The sequence below is a fragment of the Tamandua tetradactyla genome, chromosome X (assembly GCF_023851605.1).
Source record: "Tamandua tetradactyla isolate mTamTet1 chromosome X, mTamTet1.pri, whole genome shotgun sequence".
Taxonomy (NCBI): domain Eukaryota; kingdom Metazoa; phylum Chordata; class Mammalia; order Pilosa; family Myrmecophagidae; genus Tamandua; species Tamandua tetradactyla.
The window spans coordinates 71,950,983-71,975,331 of record NC_135353.1 but is presented as its reverse complement, the minus strand read 5'-3'; the positions used below and the strand labels follow the sequence as shown (position 1 = coordinate 71,975,331).

General features: G+C 36.8%; 2 protein-coding genes across 3 annotated transcripts in view; one reads left to right on the top strand and one right to left on the bottom strand.

Moving 5' to 3' along the window:
• The window catches only part of LOC143670839 (armadillo repeat-containing X-linked protein 1-like), an 88,674-nt gene that overhangs the window by 59,851 nt on the left and 4,474 nt on the right, over nt 1–24,349 (top strand). For both annotated transcript variants that reach the window (XR_013169458.1, XM_077145852.1), the window contains exon 8: nt 24,021–24,068. The gene's annotated coding sequence lies outside the window, so the exon portion shown is untranslated. The remainder of the gene's footprint in view (nt 1–24,020; nt 24,069–24,349) is intronic.
• On the bottom strand, nt 12,891–14,043 carry LOC143671307 (adapter SH3BGRL). The gene has a single exon (XM_077146419.1). The coding sequence runs from the start codon at nt 13,966–13,968 to the stop codon at nt 13,624–13,626; it is 345 nt and encodes a 114-aa protein (XP_077002534.1). The 5' UTR covers nt 13,969–14,043; the 3' UTR covers nt 12,891–13,623.

Below are 24,349 nucleotides of genomic sequence, written 5' to 3'. Positions count from 1 at the left end.
ACTCTGAAAGTGAAATAATGGCCCTCTCCCATATGTGGGACATGACATCTAAGGGTGAAAGTCTCCCTGGTGGGATGGGAGATGACTCCCAGGAATGAATCTGGCCCTGGCACAGTGGGATCAACAATGCCATCCTCACCAAAAGGGGAAAAAGAATTGTAACAAATAAGACATCAGTGGCTGAGTGAGTTCAAACAGAGTTGAAAGGCTACTCTGGAGGTCACTCTTATGCAAGCTTCAGTTAGACATTCCTACCTATCATAACATGCCAAACCCTAACCAAAACCATTCCAGCCAATCTTGAAGAACACCTAGAACAATATATAAGATTCTACAAATATTCCACACACTAGGATAACTTTCCAGAAACCTATAACCTCTGATGGATGGGTCCCTGGACCAGATAAGTTCTGAAACCTAGAGGGCCCAGCCTCTCCAGAACATCAGCTAGTTCCATCTCCCTACCTTATATTATTGACAACCCCTTCCAACATGAAAAAATTATCTTTATATCCTAAAGAGTAGGATATAAAGATCAAAGGTGATGGTGGAGTTAGACAGAGAAGGTAGGGTTTAATGAGTATGATTGCTAAATCATTATACTGAAATTTCTTTTAGTCTCTAGTATCTTCGAGCAGCTAGAAGTAAAAACCTAAAATTGTGGAATTGTATCCCATGCCAAACTCTGAAATCTTCTACAACTAATTGTTGTGCTGTGCTTCGAAATGTATTGCTTTTTTTTTTGTATACATGTTATTTTTCACAAAAAAGAAAAAAAGTCGATTGCGAGGATAAAAAAAGTTTATCCCTTCTAGCCTCCAATGTTCTGGAGTAGCCAGAAGGAAAAATCTGAGATGATAGTATGGTAGCCCATGACAAACTCTGGTATCTGTCCTATAACTAGTTGTTGAAGAGTGCTTTGAAAACTATGGGTTTTTTCTTTCTTGGCTTTGTATATATGTTATATTATACAATAAAAAAACTAAAAAATAACTACCAAAATTATCCATTTAGAAATTTTAAAATATATATATTCTAAATAACTCTTGGTTTAAAGAGAATATAAAAGCAGAGATTATAGAGTATTTAGAAATAAACAACCATAACAATGTAAGAAGATTTATGGGATGTGGACAAATGTATAGAGGGCAATTTAGATACTTATCTTTTTTTAAATGAAAATGGAAATGTTGAAAATAAATGGGCTCTTTTAACGAAGGAAGCTAGGAAAAACAATAATAAATGTAAATAAATGTAAATAAAAGAATTTTAAAAAGCAGTGCAGTAGCCAGGGTTCTCTAGAGAAACAAAATAAGCAGGGGATAGCCATAGATATAAAATTTATAAAAGTGTCTCAAACAACCATGGGAATGTAGAGTCCAAGGTCTATAGGGTATAGAGTCCAAGGTCTATAGGGTAGGCTGCAAGCTGGTAACTCTGATGAAATTCTTCAGTGAACTCTCAGGAGAGGCTCGCTGGACGACTGTAGGAATGGAAGAGTCTAAAATCCATAGGGCAGGCTGTGAAGCTGACAACTCTTATGGAGGGTCTGGATGAACTCCACAGGAGAGGCTTGCCGGCTGAAGCAAGAAGAGAGACTGTCTCCTTTGAATCCTTCTTAAAAGCCTCCCAGTGATTAAATTAAGTGTCACTCTTTGTAGAAGACACTCCCTTTAGCTGATTACAAATGCAATCAGCTGTGGATGTAGTCAACATAATCATGATTTAAGTCCATGAAATATCCTCATAGCAACAGACAGGTTAGTGCTAGCCTGACCAGATAGCCAAACACCACCACCTGGCCAAATTGACACATGAACCTGACCATGACAAGCAGTATTGGTTCTGGTTCTACTATGGTGGCATAATCCCACTATAGAGTCTTTTTCTCCTGGATTACAATGAATAATTACGGACAAAATGCAAAAAGGAATTACCTTAGGACCCTGAAGAGTAAGAAATGCAAATGGTCTGTGTGTCAAAACTTGATATGACCCAAATAGTGAGAGGTGAGTTTCCTTTTTAAAAAAATCTTTTCTCTATTTTGCCTCAAGGGTGGGGCCCAATCACAACATTGGTCTCTAAATCTCCAATAGAAACTCCATCTTTCTGGCTGGAGGAAGCACGAAAAAAATGCCCTTAGTGAGAGGGAGAGTATTGGAGCAATTCCAGAAAGGAAAGATCTGTAGAAGTGGATCATTTTTGTGTGAACCTTCACAAATATGACTCATCCCTGAATTGCACATGCATTGGAGAGGTACAAATGAGCAGAGCAAAGGCTGTGAAAACTGGCATGATATTTATACCATGGCCCAAGTCTCAGAGTAACCCCAGGGTCATAAGTGAAGTTGAAACCCAAAGTAGAATAATGAAACTTTGAAACGGAATTGAGATTGAAACCTCTACCCAACAAAAGTGAGACAGAATTTACAGTCTGAAGCTAACCAGATTTATTTCCTACCAACACAGAACAAAGCAAAGAAGGAAACAAACAACAACAACAACAAAACAATATACTTCAGAGGATTATAACATGGCCCAGAGGCTGCATGACGTAACATTTACAATATCTGTATATAATCCAAAATTACTCAATGGAAAAAAATTAATGAAAATGTGATTAATTTTTAAGGGGCAAGAAAGTCAACAGATGCCAACCCTATCTTGATCCAGACATTGGAATTATCTGTGTTAAAGGAGAAACTATGTTCCATGAGGTAAAAACAAAAAACACTTGAATGCACAAAAAAATAGAAGTTCTCAGGAGAGAAACAGAACTATAAAGAAGATCCAAATGGAGATTTTAGAACAGAAAATAGTAATATTTGTAATACTACAATGCATGGATTCAATAGTAGAACTAAGATGCCAGGGGAAAGAAGCAGTGAAATTGAATATAGATCAATAAAAATGACCCAATATGACAAAGAGTAAAAAAAAAGATTGAAAAAATGAACAGAGACTCAGGGACATTTTCCACAATATCAAAAGGTCTAATATTCATGTTTTCTGAGACCCATAAGAAGAAGAGAAATATATTGGGGAAGAAAAAATATTTTAGAAATAATTGTCAAAATTTCCCAAATTTGGAGAAAGCCACAAATTTATAAACTCAAGAAGCTCAATGAACCCAAAGCAGGAAGAAAACAAAAACAAAGAAAACCATGGCTAGGCACATCATATCAAACTCCTGAAAACTAGAGGTAAGGAAAAAAATCTTGGAAGTCCTAAAAATACATACACATTACCTATTGCCAAAGATAAAACTACACTGGACAATGTTGAACAGGCAAGGATGACTATTCAGGGCCTGCTATATATATCAATCAGGGGAGAGAGAATAGAACTCAGTTCCATCAAAATATTTTAAGGGCTGGGAGTGGGTTGGAGGAAAAGCACTGGAACATGGAAAAGGGGGATTGATCACTGGGATGGGAGGGATTTACTGAAGTTGCAATTAGGACCACTTGGTCGAAATGTTTTCCTTTATGGAAGTTGGGAAACTGAAGTCAGTAAAGACAGGGAGGGAAGAAGAGGGACATGAGGAACTGCCTAGTTAGGAAACTCTCAGGTGCCTAGGTACCTGATATGAGAGGGGGAAGGGAGAATATTTTTCTTGTCTTTTTCAACTTCTATAAGCTGTCTGTACTACATAGCTCATGATCCCACATCACTCCAACTTCTGCTTCCATCGTCACACCTTCTTCTCTGAGTCTTATGTCTCTGTCTTTACCTTATAAGGACCTTTGTGATTACATTGGCTCACCAGATAATCCAGAATAAATTTCTCATCTCAAAATCCTTAACCTAATCACATTTTCAAAGTCCCTTTTGTCATATAAGGTAACATGTTCACAAGTTCCAAGACATAGACATCTTTTAAAAAAAATATTATTAATAAAACCAATCAATGTACAATATGAACATTCTTTTTTATCACATATTTGTATATTCATCATCATGACAATTTCTTAGACCATTTGCATCAATTCAGAAAAACAAATAAAAAGAAAACAGAAAAAATTCATACATACCATACCCCTTCCCCCTTTCTTTCATTGATCACTAGCATTTCGATTTACTAAATTTATTTTAACATTTGTTCCCCCTATTATTTATTTATTTTTAATCCATATGTTTTACTCATCTGTCCATAAGGTAGATAAAAGAAGCATCAGACACGAGGTTTTCACAATCACACAGTTACCTTGCAAAAGCTATATCATTATACAAGCATCATCAAGAAACATGGCTACTGGAACACAGCTCTACATTTTCAGGCAATTCCCTCCAGCCTCTCCATTACATCTTGACTAACAAGGTGATATCTATTTAATGCAAAAGAATAACCTCCAGGATAACCTCTTGATTCTGTTTGGAATCTCTCAGCCATTGACACTTTATTTTGTCTCATTTCTCTCTTCCCCTTTTTGGTTGAAAAGGTTTTCTCAATCCCTTGGTGCTGAGTCTCAGCTCATTCTAGGATTTCTGTTCCACATTGCCAGGAAGGTCTACACCCTTGGGAGTCATGTCCCATGTAGAGAGGAGGAGGTCAGTGAGTTTGCTTGTCACATTGGCTGAGAGAGAGAGGCCACATCTGAGCAATAAAAGAGGTTCTCTTGGGGGTGACGCTTAGGCCTATTTTTAAGTACTCTTAGCCTATCCTTTGCGCGGTTAAGCTTCATATGAACAAACCCCAAGATTGGGGACTCAGCCTATTGCTTTGGTTGTCTCCACTGCTTGTGAGAAATCAAGACTTCCCCACTTGAGGAAGTTGAATTTTCCCCCATTCTCACCATTCTCCCATGGGGACTTTGCAAATGCTTTTTTATTCACTGTTCAAACCCTTCTGGGATTTATTGAGGCATCACTCTGGACAAAACTACAAAGTGTCATGCCCTACTCAAGGTTCCACATACCTATGGTGTTCATTTAAGCTGTCCACATAAGTTATATTAAGAAATGCACTAGTCAAGATATAAATTTTGTACTAAATAAACATTTTCTTGCTTTAGTCTCACACATAAGTTAAAGTTTTAAAATATGAATTACCATCTATTTTCAATACCCTGCATTATTAACATTCCTTTGTTCTTCCTCATACAAAATATTTTTAAATATTTACATTTAGTCACTATCATTATGCACTCTAGGCATTCTTAGATTATACCATCTCAGTCTTTATCGTATATCTTTCCTTCTGATTTCATTTGTGCCCCCAGGCCTCCTCCTTCTATCATTTCACATTCAGCTTCATTCAGTGTTCTAACATTATTGTATTACAGTAAGGTAGTATTGTGCTATCCACTTCTGAATTTTTACAATCAGTCCTATTGCACAATCTGTATCCTTTCAGTTCAAATTACCCAATGTCTACCCAATTTCTATCTCCTGATGACCTCTGTTCTTAACTGAAATTATCCAAGTTCATGCATTAATGTTAACTCATATCAGTGAGACCATACAGTATTTGTCCTTTTGTTTCTGGCTAATCTTACTCAGCATAATGTCTTTAAGGTCGATCCATGTTGTTATATACTTCATAACTTTATTCTGTTTTATAGCTGCATAATATTCCATCATATGTATATACCACACCTTGTTTGGCCACTCATCTGTTGATGGATATTTGGGCTGTTTCCATCTCTTGGCAACTGTAAATAATGCTGCTATAAACATTGGGTGCAAATGTCTATTTGTGTTTTTGCCCTCACGTTCTCTGAGTAGATACCAAGCAATGGTATTGCCGGGTCATATGGTAATTCTATACTTAGCTTCCTGAGGAACCGCCAAACTGCCTTCCACAGCTGTTGTACCATTTGACATTCCCACCGGCAGTGGATAAGTGTGCCTCTTTCTCTACATCCTCATGGATATCTTTTGGGGGCCATTTTTCTTTCTCCCACAGTAATAGTCAAGGGTCAGACATTTCTTATTAAAGTGTTTTAGAGCAGAGGACAAAGGTCAAAATCTACCCAATTAATTCTATAGGGCTAATATAAAGTTTATACAAGAAAACAAAGAAAAAAACAAATAAAAGTAAACCAGAAGCCAAACTTATAAATATAATTACAAAAATCCAAAATAAAATATTATTAAATTCAATTTAGCACTGTAGTAAAAGAATAGTGTACCACAACTAAGTAGGATTAATTACATGAATGGAATGATGAGAAAACATTAGACATGTATTTCTACTCATAATGTATCACAAATATGGTCTTAGAAGAGATGAAAACCCTAAAAATCCAATAATAATGGGAGAAATTGATAAAGTTATCAAAATCTAAGGTTTAAATGGTTTCACAGGAAATTCTTCAAAAATTTTAAGAAATTGATATTCTATTAAACTTTTCCAGGATATAGACAAAGAAGACTTCCAAATTAGTTTTCAGAAGCCATATAACATTGATGATAAAACTTAATAAATATAGCAGAAAAAGAAAACTATAGACTATTTTCGCTTATGACTACTGATGCAAATATTCTAAAGTATTAGCAAATAGTATTTAGCAACGCATTGAAAATAATCCATTATGACCAAATTGAATTCATCTTAGTTAGGCAATGATAGTTCAATATAATGAAATCCATTAATATATGAAGAAGAAAATCCATATGATCATCTTAATAGACACTGAAAGGCATTTATAATAATCTACCAACAATTTCTGATTTAAAAAGATCCTAGTTGCACATTTGTTGGTTGCCTATCTAGCATCCATTTCCTCCTCCTTACCTAATAGCTCCCATGTTTTCCTTTGTAGAAGTACCTCCTTGTCATTATGCAATATCTTTGTGACTTGCTGGGGTCTAACTGCTTCTCTCAGATTCAGGAGAGACTCCATGCAAAGAATAAGCCAATCAGCATCATCTTATCTCCGTGGTTACAGTGATTGTTTCATATTGGTCCAATCAGAGTGATGATTTTGTCCTATGTTTGAGAAAAAAACAAGACTGATTTTACTCTGGATGGCATTTTTTGTTCTGATTATTTTCCCTTTATCACAGCTCTTTTCTGTATTCTCTGCCCTGATTAGTGCACAGGGAAGCAGATCACTTAAAGCTTTCTTGCTGTCTGACTTCAGGTTGTCTTTTTTTTTTTTTTTTTTTTTTGTAGGTATATTCTTTTTTTTTTTTTTTCTTTTTTTTTTATTAATTAAAAAAAGAATTAACAAAACAATTAGAAATCATTCCAATCTACATGTACAATCAGTAATTCTTAATAACATCACATAGTTGCATATTCATCATTTCTTAGTACATTTGCATCGATTTAGAAAAAGAAATAAAAAGAAAACAGAATAAGAATTAAAACAATAATAGAAAGAAAAAAAACAAAAAAAACAAAAACAAAAAACCTATACCTCACATGCAGCTTCATTCAGTGTTTTAACATAATTGCATTACAATTGGGTAGTATTGTGCTGTCCATTTCTGAGTTTTTATATCCAGTCCCGTTGTACAGTCTGTATCCCTTCATCTCCAATTATCCCTTCTCTTTTTTTTTTTTTTTAATTAACGGAAAAAAGAAATTAACCCAACATTTAGAGATCATACCATTCTACACATGCAATCATTAATTCTTAACATCATCACATAGATGCATGATCATCATTTCTTAGTACATTTGCATTGGTTTAGAAGAACTAGCAACATAACCGAAAAAGATATAGAATGTTAATATAGAGAAAAAAATAAAAGTAATAATAGTAAAATCAAAACAAAACAACACAAAACAAAACAAAAACCTATAGCTCAGATGCAGCTTCATTCAGTGTTTTAACATGATTACTTTACAATTAGGTATTATTGTGCTGTCCATTTTTGAGTTTTTGTATCTAGTCCTGTTGCACAGTCTGTATCCCTTCAGCTTCAATTACCCATTGTCTTACCCTGTTTCTAACTCCTGCTGAACTCTGTTACCAATGACATATTTCAAGTTTATTCTCGAATGTCCGTTCACATCAGTGGGACCATACAGTATTTGTCCTTTAGTTTTTGGCTGGATTCACTCAGCATAATATTCTCTAGGTCCATCCATGTTATTACATGGTTCATAAGTTTATCTTGTCTTAAAGCTGCATAATATTCCATCGTATGTATATACCACAGTTTGTTTAGCCACTCTTCTGTTGATGGAGATTTTGGCTGTTTCCATCTCTTTGCAATTGTAAATAACGCTGCTATAAACATTGGTGTGCAAATGTCCGTTTGTGTCTTTGCCCTTAAGTCCTTTGAGTAGATACCTAGCAATGGTATTGCTGGGTCGTATGGCAGTTCTATATTCAGCTTTTTGAGGAACCGCCAAACTGCCTTCCACAGTGGTTGCACCCTTTGACATTCCCACCAACAGTGGATAAGTGTGCCTCTTTCTCCGCATCCTCTCCAGCACTTGTCATTTTCTGTTTTGTTGATAATGGCCATTCTGGTGGGTGTGAGATGATATCTCATTGTGGTTTTGATTTGCATTTCTCTAATGGCCAGGGACATTGAGCATCTCTTCATGTGCCTCTTGGCCATCCGTATTTCCTCTTCTGAGAGGTGTCTGTTCAAGTCTTTTTCCCATTTTGTAATTGGGTTGGCTGTCTTTTTGTTGTTGAGATGAACAATCTCTTTATAAATTCTGGATACTAGACGTTTATCTGATATATCATTTCCAAATATTGTCTCCCATTGTGAAGGCTGTCTTTCTACTTTCTTGATGAAGTTCTTTGATGCACAAAAGTGTTTAATTTTGAGGAGTTCCCATTTATTTATTTCCTTCTTCAGTGCTCTTGCTTTAGGTTTAAGGTCCATAAAACCGCCTCCAGTTGTAAGATCCATAAGATATCTCCCAACATTTTCCTCTAACTGTTTTATGGTCTTAGACCTAATGTTTAGATCTTTGATCCATTTTGAGTTAACTTTTGTATAGGGTGTGAGATATGGGTCTTCTTTCATTCTTTTGCATATGGATATCCAGTTCTCTAGGCACCATTTATTGAAGAGACTGCTCTGTCCCAGGTGAGTTGGCTTGACTGCCTTATCAAAGATCAAATGTCCATAGATGAGAGGGTCTATATCTGAGCACTCTATTCGATTCCATTGGTCGATATATCTATCTTTATGCCAATACCATGCTGTTTTCACCACTGTGGCTTCATAATATGCCTTAAAGTCAGGCAGCGCGAGACCTCCAGCTTCGTTTTTTTTCCTCAAGATGTTTTTAGCAATTCGGGGCACCCTGCCCTTCCAGATAAATTTGCTTATTGGTTTTTCTATTTCTGAAAAATAAGTTGTTGGGATTTTGATTGGTATTGCATTGAATCTGTAAATCAATTTAGGTAGAATTGACATCTTAACTATATTTAGTCTTCCAATCCATGAACACGGTATGCCCTTCCATCTATTTAGGTCTTCTGTGATTTCTTTTAGCAGTTTTTTGTAGTTTTCTTTATATAGGTTTTTTGTCTCTTTAGTTAAATTTATTCCTAGGTATTTTATTCTTTTAGTTGCAATTGTAAATGGGATTCGTTTCTTGATTTCCCCCTCAGCTTGTTCATTACTAGTGTATAGAAATGCTACAGATTTTTGAATGTTGATCTTGTAACCTGCTACTTTGCTGTACTCATTTATTAGCTCTAGTAGTTTTGTTGTGGATTTTTCCGGGTTTTCGACGTATAGTATCCTATCGTCTGCACACAGTGATAGTTTTACTTCTTCCTTTCCAATTTTGATGCCTTGTATTTCTTTTTCTTGTCTAATTGCTCTGGCTAGAACCTCCAACACAATGTTGAATAATAGTGGTGATAGTGGACATCCTTGTCTTGTTCCTGATCTTAGGGGGAAAGTTTTCAATTTTTCCCCATTGAGGATGATATTAGCTGTGGGTTTTTCATATATTCCCTCTATCATTTTAAGGAAGTTCCCTTGTATTCCTATCTTTTGAAGTGTTTTCAACAGGAAAGGATGTTGAATCTTGTCGAATGCCTTCTCTGCATCAATTGAGATGATCATGTGATTTTTCTGCTTTGATTTGTTGATATGGTGTATTACATTAATTGATTTTCTTATGTTGAACCATCCTTGCATACCTGGGATGAATCCTACTTGGTCATGATGTATAATTCTTTTAATGTGCTGTTGGATGCGATTTGCTAGAATTTTATTGAGGATTTTTGCATCTGTATTCATTAGAGAGATTGGTCTGTAGTTTTCTTTTTTTGTAATATCTTTGCCTGGTTTTGGTATGAGGGTGATGTTGGCTTCATAGAATGAATTAGGTAGTTTTCCCTCCACTTCGATTTTTTTGAAGAGTTTGAAGAGAATTGGTACTAATTCTTTCTGGAACGTTTGGTAGAATTCACATGTGAAGCCATCTGGTCCTGGACTTTTCTTTTTAGGAAGCTTTTGAATGACTAATTCAATTTCTTTACTTGTGATTGGTTTGTTGAGGTCATCTATGTCTTCTTGAGTCAAAGTTGGTTGTTCATGTCTTTCCAGGAACCCGTCCATTTCCTCTAAACTGTTGTATTTATTAGCGTAAAGTTGTTCATAGTATCCTGTTATTACCTCCTTTATTTCTGTGAGGTCAGTAGTTATGTCTCCTCTTCCATTTCTGATCTTATTTATTTGCATCCTCTCTCTTCTTCTTTTTGTCAATCTTGCTAAGGGCCCATCAATCTTATTGATTTTCTCATAGAACCAACTTCTGGCCTTATTGATATTCTCTATTGTTTTCATGTTTTCAATTTCATTTATTTGTGCTCTAATCTTTGTTATTTCTTTCCTTTTGCTTGCTTTGGGGTTAGCTTGCTGTTCTTTCTCCAGTTCTTCCAAATGGATAGTTAATTCCTGAATTTTTGCCTTTTCTTCTTTTCTGATATAGGCATTTAGAGCAATAAATTTCCCTCTTAGCACTGCCTTTGCTGCATCCCATAAGTTTTGATATGTTGTGTTTTCATTTTCATTCGCCTCGAGGTATTTGCTAATTTCCCTTGCAATTTCTTCTTTGACCCAGTCGTTGTTTAGGAGTGTGTTGTTGAGCCTCCACGTATTTGTGAATTTTCTGGCACTCTGCCTATTATTGATTTCCAACATCATTCCTTTATGGTCCGAGAAAGTGTTGTGTAAGATTTCAATCTTTTTAAATTTGTTAAGACTTGCTTTGTGACCCAGCATATGGTCTATCTTTGAGAATGATCCATGAGCACTTGAGAAAAAGGTGTATCCTGCTGTTGTGGGATGTAATGTCCTATAAATGTCTATTAAGTCTAGTTCATTTATAGTAATATTCAGATTCTCTATTTCTTTGTTGATCCTCTGTCTAGATGTTCTGTCCCTTGATGAGAGTGGTGAGTTGAAGTCTCCAACTATTATGGTATATGAGTCTATTTCCCTTTTCAATGTTTGCAGTATATTCCTCACGTATTTTGGGGCATTCTGATTCGGTGCGTAAATATTTATGATTGTTATGTCTTCTTGTTTAATTGTTCCTTTTATTAGTATATAGTGTCCTTCTTTGTCTCTTTTAACTGTTTTACATTTGAAGTCTAATTTGTTGGATATTAGTATAGCCACTCCTGCTCTTTTCTGGTTGTTATTTGCATGAAATATCTTTTCCCAACCTTTCACTTTCAACCTATGTTTATCTTTGGGTCTAAGATGTGTTTCCTGTAGACAGCATATAGAAGGATCCTGTTTTTTAATCCATTCTGCCAATCTATGTCTTTTGATTGGGGAATTCAGTCCATTGACATTTAGTGTTATTACTGTTTGGATAATATTTTCCTCTAACATTTTGCCTTTTGTATTATATATATCATATCTGATTTTCCTTCTTTCTACACTCTTTTCCATATCTCTCTCTTCTGTCTTTTTGTATCTGACTCTAGTGCTCCCTTTAGTATTTCTTGCAGAGCTGGTCTCTTGGTCACAAATTCTTTCAGTGACTTTTTGTCTGAGAATGTTTTAATTTCTCCCTCATTTTTGAAGGATAATTTTGCTGGATATAGGAGTCTTGGTTGGCAGTTTTTCTCTTTTAGTATTTTAAATATATCATCCCACTGTCTTCTAGCTTCCATGGTTTCTGCTGAGAAATCTACACAAAATCTTATTGGGTTTCCCTTGTATGTAATGGATTGTTTTTCTCTTGCTGCTTTCAAGATCTTCTCTTTCTCTTTGACCTCTGACATTCTAACTAGTAAGTGTCTTGGAGAACGCCTATTTGGGTCTAATCTCTTTGGGGTGCGCTGCACTTCTTGGATCTGTAATTTTAGGTCTTTCATAAGAGTTGGGAAATTTTCAGTGATAATTTCTTCCATTAGTTTTTCTCCTCCTTTTCCCTTCTCTTCTCCTTCTGGGACACCCACAACACGTATATTTGTGCGGTTCATATTGTCCTTGAGTTCCCTGATACCCTGTTCAAATTTTTCCATTCTTTTCCCTATAGTTTCTGTTTCTTTTTGGAATTCAGATGTTCCATCCTCCAAATCACTAATTCTATCTTCTGTCTCTTTAAATCTATCATTGTAGCTATCCATTATTTTTTCTATGTTTGCTACTTTATCCTTCACTTCCATAAGTTCTGCGATTTGTTTTTTCAGTTTTTCTATTTCTTCTTTATGTTCAGCCCATGTCCTCTTCATGTCCTCCCTCAATTTATCGATTTCATTTTTGAAGAGGTTTTCCATTTCTGTTCGTATATTCAGCATTAGTTGTCTCAGCTCTTGTGTCTCATTTGAGCTATTGGTTTGTTCCTTTGACTGAGCCATATTCTCAATCTTTTGAGCGTGGACAGTTATCTTCTGCTGCTGGCGTCTGGGCATTTATTCAGATTTCTCTTGGTGTTGGACCCAGCAAGGTTGTAATATTTTTCTGTGAAATCTCTGGGTTCTGTTTTTCTTCCATGATACACATATACCTATTTCACCAGAGTGAGCAACTTAGAAACATGATTCCATCATTGCTGTGTAGTTAAGGAAATAACTTATCAACTAAATGCATCTATTGCTTTGTTATGGGAGACTATCTATCCTAATCTCTGAAGTGTGGAATGAAAGATTCAATTTAGAAACCTGCAAAACTTGTGATTCAGTACACAAAAGATGCATCTACAAAAGAGTGGGAATGTTATAATTATTATAAGATATTACAATGATTGACACATCATAAATTTTACCTGAAACAATTTTTAATCACATTAATATAACATTAAATTGTACGTGTTCACGTTCACTAAAGTTAATGAAGCAATTTGGGTACAAGAAACAGATTCTTTTTCAAACTCTCCTTTGAAAATTCCTCAATATTTAATAAGTTGAGCTACAAATATATTTATGCTGCAATAATACCAAAAAAAAGATGAGTGTTTGCTTTTTGAAATTAATGAAGCACATAAAATGTCTTGGCAGACAATACTGCTCTACTAGGACAGCTATTTAAAATTTTTTTTTGCCCCTATTCTCCTCATACCATTTATACTTTAATCATGTATCCATTTTGATTGTTTACATGGAAAACTGTTAACTAATGTATTATTCAATGTTAAGCCTAAATCTTTTGAAGCCAAGATAATTTTGCTATTTTATAAAAACAATGGAGATGCCTGTTTCAGGATGGTTAAGGCAGAATGTTTAAGGTTCATGCTTGCTGCTTTGCCTGGGCTTCTGCTTCCTTTGAACCAGGAGGTGCTGTCAAGCCTAAAAAGGCATACACTGCATTATTTTCTCTGGCTTCAAAGAAGGCATCATAGTCCCCACGGTACTGGCTTTCATTGAAAATCTGAGGTGGCAGTGGATACCCTGTGGCTGGTCGACTGTTTTCAGGTACATTTTCTCTCATCCACTTCCGATTCTCCTCATTGGCTGCAATATCTTTTTCTTCAAATCCAATTTTGTTGGCTTCCAAGAAGCCAAGCACATCTTGCTGTTTCTTCTTAATCGCCGTAGAACCTGAAGAAGATGCAATATAAACACGGATCACCATCCTGAGAACAGCGTCTGTGATTCCTTGAGTCCTGAAAACGGTTGTACAGCAGCTGCAACAGCGGTTGGAATCCAGCTAGGACTCAGGTTGTCTTTTGCCAATAGGGGCGTAGACAAGAAATTGGAGGGCAAGAGGTAACAAGAGGTCAGATATTTTTCCCTCGCTCCTTCTCTGTTCCAAGCTGCATTTTCTAGTAGTGGGTACTTCCCTCCCGGACTACAATTACTGCAAGGAGGTCCCTCTTCCATGGCTTCAGCTCTCACTGGGCCCCAGTAACACTATTTTCTCCCTTGGGCCTTTTTTTCCCCAACATTTTAACATCTTTATTGAAATATCATTTATATGCCAAGTAATTCACTCATTTAATGTGTACAACTCAGTGGTTTTTAGTATATTCTCAGAGTTGTGCAATCATCACCACAATCAATATTAGGACATTCTCATTATACTAGAAAGGAATTTCCATCCTCTTTAACGATCATTCCATATTTTTCCTACCTCTCCCTGCCAGCCCTAAGCTACCATTAGTCTATTTCCTGTCTCTGTGAATTTGCCTATTCTGGGTATTTCATGTAAGTGGAATCATACACTATGTGGTCCCTTGTGAATGGCTCAGGGGTCTTCCATGTTATGACAAAGCCTAAAATTTAAGTGGTGGTTACAAACTGGTTTCATAAAATCCTTTACTTTATCAATTAAAAAATTATAAAGGTAAACTTTGAAACAGATATTTCTTATTCTGTAATGGAGTTGTTCCTGTGATCTAATGCTATGTGGGAAATCACCCCAAATCTTAGTGCTATGCAACCACAATCATTTTATTATGTTCAGAGGTTTGTGGGTCAGAAATTTGAGCACGGCACTGCAGAGACATTTCGTCTTGGTTCGCAACAACTGGGCTGACTCAGAAGGCTGGAAATTGCTGGGGTGATTAAAAGAAGCCATATATCTGTCTCCCTTGGGCTTTTAGGCTTAGGTATCATAAAAGTTTCCTACCATTGATGCTCTCTAGGCTTTTCAAAAAACCTTGTTAGTTCTTTTAACCCTGTCTACACCTCTGTAAGTAGTCCACACATTCAAGTCTCATGAACCATTTGAGTTGGATTTTTTTTTCCTGCCAGGACCCTGTTTGATACTGTTAGTATCGGGAGTTGGCCTCAGGAAACATTCCTTCAAGATGCAATTCTAGAATTGGGTTGCTCAAATATGTGATGAATACATAAATAATGTCCCTGCTGGGAGAGAAGTGGAACACTGGCAATCATAGCGTGCAGTGACATCACAAGTAACCAAATTATCACCAATGGTAGCATGAGATGGAATGTTGGTGGAGCGCAAGGCTTTGGGTGATGGAGTGGTTGTTGCACTTGACCACAATGGCAACAGTTGTGGTTACAAAGTTGACAAATGAGATAGGTACTTCTGCCTGCTCTCTAAAACTTAAAAAAGGAAAAGAAACGCAAAGCCTTGAACTCTCAACTCAAGGCCCAGGTGCCGAAACAGAAAGCTTCTATTGCAGACTTGATTCCTTTACTTTTGTAGCCACAGTGCAGATATGGCTGAAGATTAAGCCCAAAGTATGATTTTTTCAGGGGTGCAGAGTTATATGCATAATTGTACCAAGACTCGTTTGTTAATATTAGGGCGCTGATTGGAAAGAAGTGGTATTTTGAGACTTGGGGTGGAGGTATTTGGGCAGAAAGAAAGTTAAATGCATCCCTCAAACTCCCTTTCCAATAGGAGCAGCCCACCCACCTCTATCAGAAAAAGCTAACTTTCCCTTGTATGAAGGCTTTTCAGTGACTTCACCTGAGGCAGTTCTCTCACATGGAGAGGTCTAACACCTATGCTAGTCCTTACTGTCTCCAAACTTAAAAAGGGAGTTGACTTCCAGAATTGCCTCAATGGGTGTATCTTTTGAGCACTTAAAAGAACATGGGTCTGCTGGTATTCTACATTATAGGTCCAATCACTACTGACCCTAAAACACAGTGGAGAAGGAAAATCTTAGTGGATGGGACTTTTAATAGCACATCTGGTTGTCCAATTTATTTAGAAAGAAAAAAGGCCTGACATTCAATACTCATGAACCGTAGCTAATGGATGGTCAGGGACTTGAAAATAACAAGATTGGAAGATTGGTGATAGGGAGGCCTGGGGGAGAGTTGTGTGGAAGGACCTTTCAGAAAATGTGTAGCATATGAAGGTATTTGTGGTCAATATAAATGCTCACCAGAGGTTACCTGCTTCAGAGATGTTCCTGATAATTGGTTGGACAAAATGACATGTTTTATGAATGCCAGTCATCTTTTTCATCACCCACCCCAGTGCTTGCTTAATGGGCTTATGTATAAAGTGATCATGGTATCAAGGATGAACACTATGCATGAGATCAATAGTATGTATGGGCTTTGACCCACCAAGGCTGATCTTGTACTAACAGCATTGAGTGCCCAAATGACAACAGAAGAAGACAATGATGAATCCCATTTCTCAGGAGTACCAGCCAGCTTCATGGTAGGTTGATTACATGGGACACCATCGTGGTAAAAACAGAAATTTGTCTTTATAAAGTAAATATGCATTCCAGACTCACATGTCCCTTCTTTGCTCATGATTTTGTCATCAACACTGTTTTGGTTTGTTAAGTGCTGCTGGAATGCAATGTTTCAGAATTGGAATGCTTTTTAAAAAGGGAATTTATTAAGTTACAAGTTTACAGTTCTAAGGCCATAAAGAAGTTCAAAGGCATCCAGAGAAAGATACCTTGACTCAGGAAAAACCAATGACATCCAGACACCTCTGTCACCTGGGAAGGCATGTCTGGCATCTGCTGGTCCTTTGGCTTCTGGTTTCAAACAGCTTCTCCAAGGGTGTTTTCTTTCGGCATCTCCAAATGTCTCTGTGTGTGTCAGCTCTGAAGCAACTGTTCTCCAAGCATCTATGTTAGCTCTGAACTCTTTCCCTTTCCATGAGCTCTCTTAAAGACTCCAGTAAGCTAATCAAGACCTACCTTGAATGGGCAGTCACATCTCCATCTAATCAAAAGGCCACACCCACAGTTGTGTGTGCCTTATCTCTATGGAGGAATCTAACCAAAAGGCTACACCCACAATTGAGTGGGTCAATCTCAATGGAAAAAATCTAATCAAAGATTTACACCCTACAATATTGAGTCAGCATTAAAGGACATGGCTTTTCTGGGGTACACAACACTTTCAAACCAGCACAACAACCACCATCCGTGAACTTCCAGAATGCCTTAACCCTTATTAGAGTATCCTACACAGCATTGTCTCTGACCATGGAACTAATTTAATGGAAAAAGAAGTGCAATAATACAGTCATATCCAAATATTCACCAGTTTTTACCACTTTCTCCATGATGTAGAAGCAGCCTGCCTCCTAGAATAATAAATGGCTTCCTGGACTTTAGTGATGGGGCCAATTGGGAACCTGCACTCTCCCAGTTTGGCAGTGCTGTACTACAAGGATGCAAAAGAAGCCAGTTGTTAGTATATGGTGCTATTTTTCCCACAGCTAGGATACGCAGAGCTGGGAATGAAGGGGAGGAGGAGCAAGTGACCCCTCTCACTATTACACCAATTAGTCCACTAAAGAAAAAAACTTTCTGTCTCCTCAACCTTGGGCTCATCAGGTTTGGAGGTTCTGTTTTCCAAGGGAAGAATGCTTCCACCAGGGAAAAAAGCTGTGATCCTATTGCATTGAAAGCTAGGACTGCACTCTGGCCATTTTGGTCTCCTCGTGCTACTGAACCTATTTGTAGAGAAAAGGGTTATTGCAGTGGTTAGAGTGATTCAGCCTAACTAATCTAGGGAAAATAAGTTTACTGCTGTACAATGAGAACAAGAGGAAGTATGCTTGTAACCTCTCACTTGCTTAATAGTACTGGTCAATGGGAAATGGCAGAAATTCAATTAAGACAGGATTAGAAGTTTCAGTCATTCCACTAGGGAAGAAACCAGCTTAGTCTAAGAAAACATAGATTTGGTGGTAGAAGAATAAAGTTATGATTGTTGACTTTGACTTCATAACCATCTACAGAGGTGGGAACTGCAGCAGCTATGTATATCTTAGTTGATCACTTATTTTCCTCCTTTTCTATGATGTATGAAAAGTAATGGTGTTGGTTAATGGTCTAAATTAGGTTCCAAGTGGGAATACGACTGAATTAACATCACCCTCTGACAGTATAGTGGTGGATGTAACTTTGTATTCCTGCTCCCTTGTTGGAGATGAGACCTTTGTCATTGGAGTAAAGGTCAAGAATGGATGTTGAATGGCAAAAAGGGTGGATTGGACTAGTTTTCCTTCATTTGTCCCCACCGTTGCATCCATTTCTTGCCCTCCAGTTCTATGCCCTAGGAAGCTGACCATTGTGGGCTGTATCACCTAGGTTCCATTGCTGGTTGGCTTCTCTTTGGGTTTGGCCAATGGAATGCACTAAAAGAAATTTTGAGGGCAGAGAGAGAAGGTAAAGTATTTCTTCCCTGCTCCCTTCCTGCTTGGGCTATTTTATTGTCAATTACTGCATCCCTTTAAGACTTCACCTCCTGCTAGGAAGTTCCTCATCTATGGTTCTAGTTGTCTCTAGGCTTCAGCAATACTAGTTCTTCCTCTTGCAATTTAAAACAGAACTTCACAAAGAGACTGGTTATAAAACCAGTGTATAAGTGTATATCATAAGTGTATAGTAACACTTATGGTAGTTAATATACAAAATTCAATTCCTTTTTAATATAAAAGCAATAAACAAAAAATGTAAGATAAAGAAAGGATCTGATTTACAATAGCCATGAGAAAAAGTAAGAATCTTATGAATAAACAATAAAAAATCTGCAAAATATATTCATTCATTCAATAAAATTATTTATTGGTAACCTACAGTGTGTCAGGCAGTATTCTAGGAGTTTTTTTTTTTTTTAATTTAGAAACTTCTGAGAAATATAAGTGAAGACAAATAACTAGAAAAACTGGGTTCTGGGGAAAGATGATATTCTTGTAAAGATGCCAATGATCCCTCCATCAATTTATAAATTAAAAATAATCCCAGGCAGGTGCAAGTGTAGTTCAGCGGTAGAATTTTCGCCTGCCATATGGAAGACCCAGGCTCGATTTCTGGCCCATGCACTTCCCAAACAAGCAAAGAAACCAACAAAAACAAACAAACAAAAAATTCAACAAATGGTGCCGCAATAATAGGATTCTCACATGGGAAAAGAATGAAATGTGTCCCTGCCATATAGTATATATATATAAAAAAAAAGGAATCCCAATTGAAATGAAAGCAGGATTTTAGAAGGGGAATTTGTCAAAATAATACATTTTATCTCTAAATAAACACATGTGAATAAGCAGGCAAATTCTGAAAAAGCAGAGTAGTTTGGAAGATTACCAGATATTAAAACATATTATAAAGGTACTTGTTTTAGTTTCCTAGGCTTTTCAAAGCAGATACCATGAAATGGGTTGGCTTTAAACAATGTGAATGTATTAGTTTACAGTTTGAGACCATGACAATATCCAAATCAAAGCATCATCAGGATTATGCTTTCATCTTGAAGACTGGCTGCCAGTGATCCCTGGCTCTTCTGCCATATAGCAAGACACATGGTGGCATCTGCTGGTCTCTCCCTTCCATCCAGGGCTTGTTCTCTCTTTTTTCTTCAGGGGTTCATTGCTTTCAGATCTCTCTCTTTCTGTATTCATTCTGCTTATAAAGGACTTCGGTAATAGGATTAAGGCCCATCCTGAATGAAGTGGGTCACACCTTAACTGAAATAGCCTCATCAAAGGATCCTACTTAAAATGGGCTCATACCCGCAAGAATAGATTACATTTAAGAGCATGGTTTTCTAGAGTACATACAGCTTCAAACCACCACAGTAATATAATTAAAACAACTTGGTACTTAAGAAGAAAGAAAAGAGATATTCTGATATTTAGCTTATGATAAAGGTGATTAAAAATGAGCTAAAGAGGGATTATTTGATGATTAATGTTAGGATAATTTTCTAAGTTCCATGTAGACCCAAAATTTAAATGTAAAAAATTCATAAAAAATTAGAAGAAAAGATAGGCCTTCCTAAGCAGGACATAACCCCCCCCCCAAAAAAAAATGTAAAGAAAGAGAATGTTAAATTTTGAACTATAAAGATTAAAAACTTATATATAGCAGAAGTCCAAAGAAAACTGTAGAAAATACTTAAAACACTTATGATAGTTAAAAGGCCCATTTTCTCAATTTACAGAAAGTTCTTATTTATTGATAAGCAAAAGATAATCAATCTAGCAGAAAAAGTGGTGAAAGGATAGAACTCAGTAGCTCACAAAAAGAGAAACACAAATGGCTAATAAACCTATGAAAAGATGCTTAATCTCATTTTAAAGAAAAATATATTTTTTGGATTAAAACAGAGAATATATATCAAAGTGTAAGAGATGAATATTGGCAGGATAGATAACAATTTAAAGTGAAAATCCACTTTGGCCCAGTGATTTTACTTCTAGGAATTTATCCTAAGAAAATAATGCCACAATTGCCAAAAGATATATGTATACAAAGGTCTCCACTGTAGCATTTTTGTAATAGACAAAGATTAGGAAGAAGGTGGGCCACGGTGGTTCAGCAGGCAAGAATGCTTGCCTGCCATGCCAGGGGACCCGGGTTCAATTTCCGGTGCCTGCCATGTAAAAAAAAAAAAGAGATTAGGAAGAGCCTAAATATCAATCAAGTAATAGATTTGTTAAACTTTTGTAAATCCACACTACAGATTATTATATATCTGCAAAAGATGTACATGATCTGTGAAAAAAATAGTTTGCAGAATAATAGTGTACACAGTATCATCCCAAATTATTTTTAAATGATGTATATGTACAACACACACACAAATGTTGTATCTACATATTTGATTCTTTGTTGATACATGTGAAATAACAATAAAGCATGGAAAGAGTCAATTAATAAATTAGCAGTGATTTTCACAAGGTTTAACCTGGGATAGGGTAGATAGGTTATCACAGTGGTTATCAGAGGAGAGGAGAATGTGAAACATTTTTTTCTGCTTCTTTCTTTTCCTAGTTAACACATGTTTTCCTTAATTTCACCTCAAATGTCACCCCCCACACCCCTACAAGAAAGCCTTTCCTGTTCCCAGACTATGACACTTCTTTTACACATGAACAGTGTTCCTTTCTTTCACAGTAGTTTTTTTTATTTATGTGTATATGTGATTATTTTATTAAGATCTTATTTCCTCTGTGAGAGCAGGATCAGTGTCTGCTTTTGCTCACCAATATATTCCCAGTAAGCATGGCACATGTGACAGCTCTCCCTACCATGCAATATTATGTAGCGGACATTGAATTTTTTTGTCTTATATAAAGAGTTATGAAAGCGAAACTTTTAGACATCCTATCTCCCCAATCACAGATATTCAGATGAAGAAAAATACATCAGAAACAACCAGCAAATATACTAAATGGTGAAATATTAAGGGTATTTCCATTTATTTCAAGAACAATATCAGGAGTCTCTCAATCACCACTATATTTCAACATAGCTCTGGAGGTTCTGCTTAATGCAGTATGTACAGAAAATGAAAGCACAAGAGGTATAAATACTGGAAAAGAACTGAAAAATGATCACTTGCAGATGATTATGTATGCATACCTAGAAAAAAACAAAGATATCAACTGAAAAACTATTAGAAATAAGAAAGGTCACCAACGAGAACTATATTATAAGTTATTTCTTTTCTGTAAATAGGCAGTAACCTGGTAGAAGATGTAATTAAAAAAGGAATGTCATTCACAAAAGCAAACAAACAAACAATAAAATACCTTGGAATAAACTTCACAAGCAATGAGTATGAACTACCTGAAGAAACTTTAAAAATTTATTGAAGATCATGTAAGTTGACCTGAATAAAAACACTCAATTCTTAAAGATTTCAGTTCTTCTCAAATTAAAGTTCAACTTTTTTGCAAGTATTGCACTAAATGTCAACAGTTTTTCTTGTGTATATTTTTGTTCAACTAGGAATTTGACACATGCATACATATATTTTTTATTTGCATGAAGAATGGTGGTAATTGTTAAAAGTTATTGGTATTAATGTCTATCAACAGACAAGTGGCTAAACAAGCTATGGTATATGCATACAATGGAATACTATGCAACTGTACGACAGAATAAAGTCATGAAGCATGCAACAATGTGGATGGACCTTGAGGACATTATGCTGAGTGAGATTAGCCAGAAACAAAAGGACAAATACTATTTGGTCTCACCGATATGAAATAACATTGATGAGTGAACTTGGAGAATTTCAATTAAGAACAGAGGTTATCAGGATATAGAAATAAGGTAGAGATTGGGTAATTGGAGCTGAAGGGATACAGACTGTGCAAAGGGACTGATTGTAAAAATTCAGAAGTGGATAGCACAATACTACCTAACTGTAATACAAGAATGTATGTACACTGAATGAAGCTGAATGTGAAAATGATGGAGGAGGGCTGGGGCACATATGAAACCAGAAGGAAAGATAAATGATAAAGACTGAGATGGCATAATCTAGGAATGCCTAGAGTGTATAATGATAGTGACTAAATGTACAAATTAAAAAATGTTCTGCATGAGGAAGAACAAAGGAATGTCAATATTGAATGGTGTTGAAACTAGATGGTCATTCATATTTTAAAACTGCAAAAAGAGAGAATGTAACACAAATAACAATATTAGAATAGTTAATAAGTAAAAAAGGAAATATTGTGGATCAATGAGCAGGAGGGGTAAGGAGTATGGAATGTATATGCTTTTTTCCTTATTATTTCTTTTTCTGGAGTGATGCAAATGTTCTCAAAATGATCATGGTGAAGAATACACAACTATGTGATGATAATATTGTGAGTCATTGATTGTGTAATATGATTGGGCTGTATGTATGTGGATATTTCTCAATAAAAATATATATTTTTAAGTTTTTGGTGTTGGAAAAGGTAGTGCAGGGCCCTTTCATGTTTTACTTTATACATTTCTCCATTGTCTGCACCGTTTTAAAAATAAGGAGTGTGCATTACTTTCATGAAGGAGGGGAAAGAAGTTAGATGTTTGTATTGGGGATATCTCTCTCTATATATATATCTCTATTTACCTATATATATATTTTCTGATTAAATGAATGAGCCCTTTTATACCCCCCTTCCATTCTAATCTTCCTCCACTCAAATGAAACTGGCATCATCTTATTTTCTCAATACAAAAGTAATGATTATAAAAAGTAACGAACAGAAAAGTTTGAGAAGAAAGACACTCCTACTCCCTAGTTCCTTTTCTGAGATCCTACACCTTCCCCCACCCTTATTTCGTTTAGGCAGACAGGAGAAATGTTGCACTTTCACGGCTGAAGGGAGGTGAGGTGAAGGGAGAGATGATTGACTAGGGAGTAGAAAAGAGAAAAAAATATTCCTCTTGAGGCAGAAAAGGCCGAGAGCCTCTTTGTGTTAATCAAAGAAAGGCAAATTCCAACCACAAGAAGGGGCTACTTCTGGTCTTCGGGATTGGTAAAGAGGAAAATGAGTGACAGGACGGATGTGATGGGGAAGGGAGGCAGACCGCAGCTCCTGCCGCTCGCCTAGTGGGAGTGGTAATTGGGGTCCTAAGCTAACTGGTGACGTGGCCCTCACGTGAGCAGGAGCTGACGTGTGCAGGCGTCCTTCTAAGACTGGTCTTCCTTTGGTCCGGTTTCTATCTCCTCAATGCCCTGAGGGCGGGTGGGCCTGTGGCCCGGAGAAGGAGGAGGAGGTAATTGCCCGGATCTCAGCAGGTCTGTGTGTGGATGGGCGCTGCCTGGCGATTCCTGAGTGGCGGGTAGCGGAGGATGGAGACCCAAGGGGCGCCGGTCTGCTTTCTCCACAGCTTGCACTACTCCCGACCCTTTCTTTTAAACAAAAATGGTGGCCGTTGGGGGCTGGATTCCGGGGGAGTATTTAGGTCTGACTGTCATCCACTTGTCTTTCAATAGGGCTCTGTACCAGTCGGAGAGTAAGGAATCTGCCCGAAAACCCTGCAGGTCAGTGTAAAGGTGGGATTGTCCCGCGACCCCTGGAAAAGCGGGGCTGGCTTGAGATCCTTGCCTTAACTTGAGCCCATTCCTGAATCTCCAGCAATTTCCTTTACATTTTATGCAGGAAAAAGTATATGACAGCGCCTATAGAAAAATGGTTGTCATTGGGGTTGGGGATCTGTTGGGGAGGGAGACAGAAAAGATTTCGCCTTCTTTCACTCCTCTAGTTTTCCATGCTCCCTGACCCCGCCTCCCCCACCCCCTCTTCAGAGATTCGAAAGGGGTGT

What these genes read in the sequence shown, in the direction of transcription:
- LOC143671307 (XM_077146419.1), bottom strand. Translation starts at nt 13,968, where the DNA reads ATGGTGATCCGTGTTTATATTGCATCTTCTTCAGGTTCTACGGCGATT.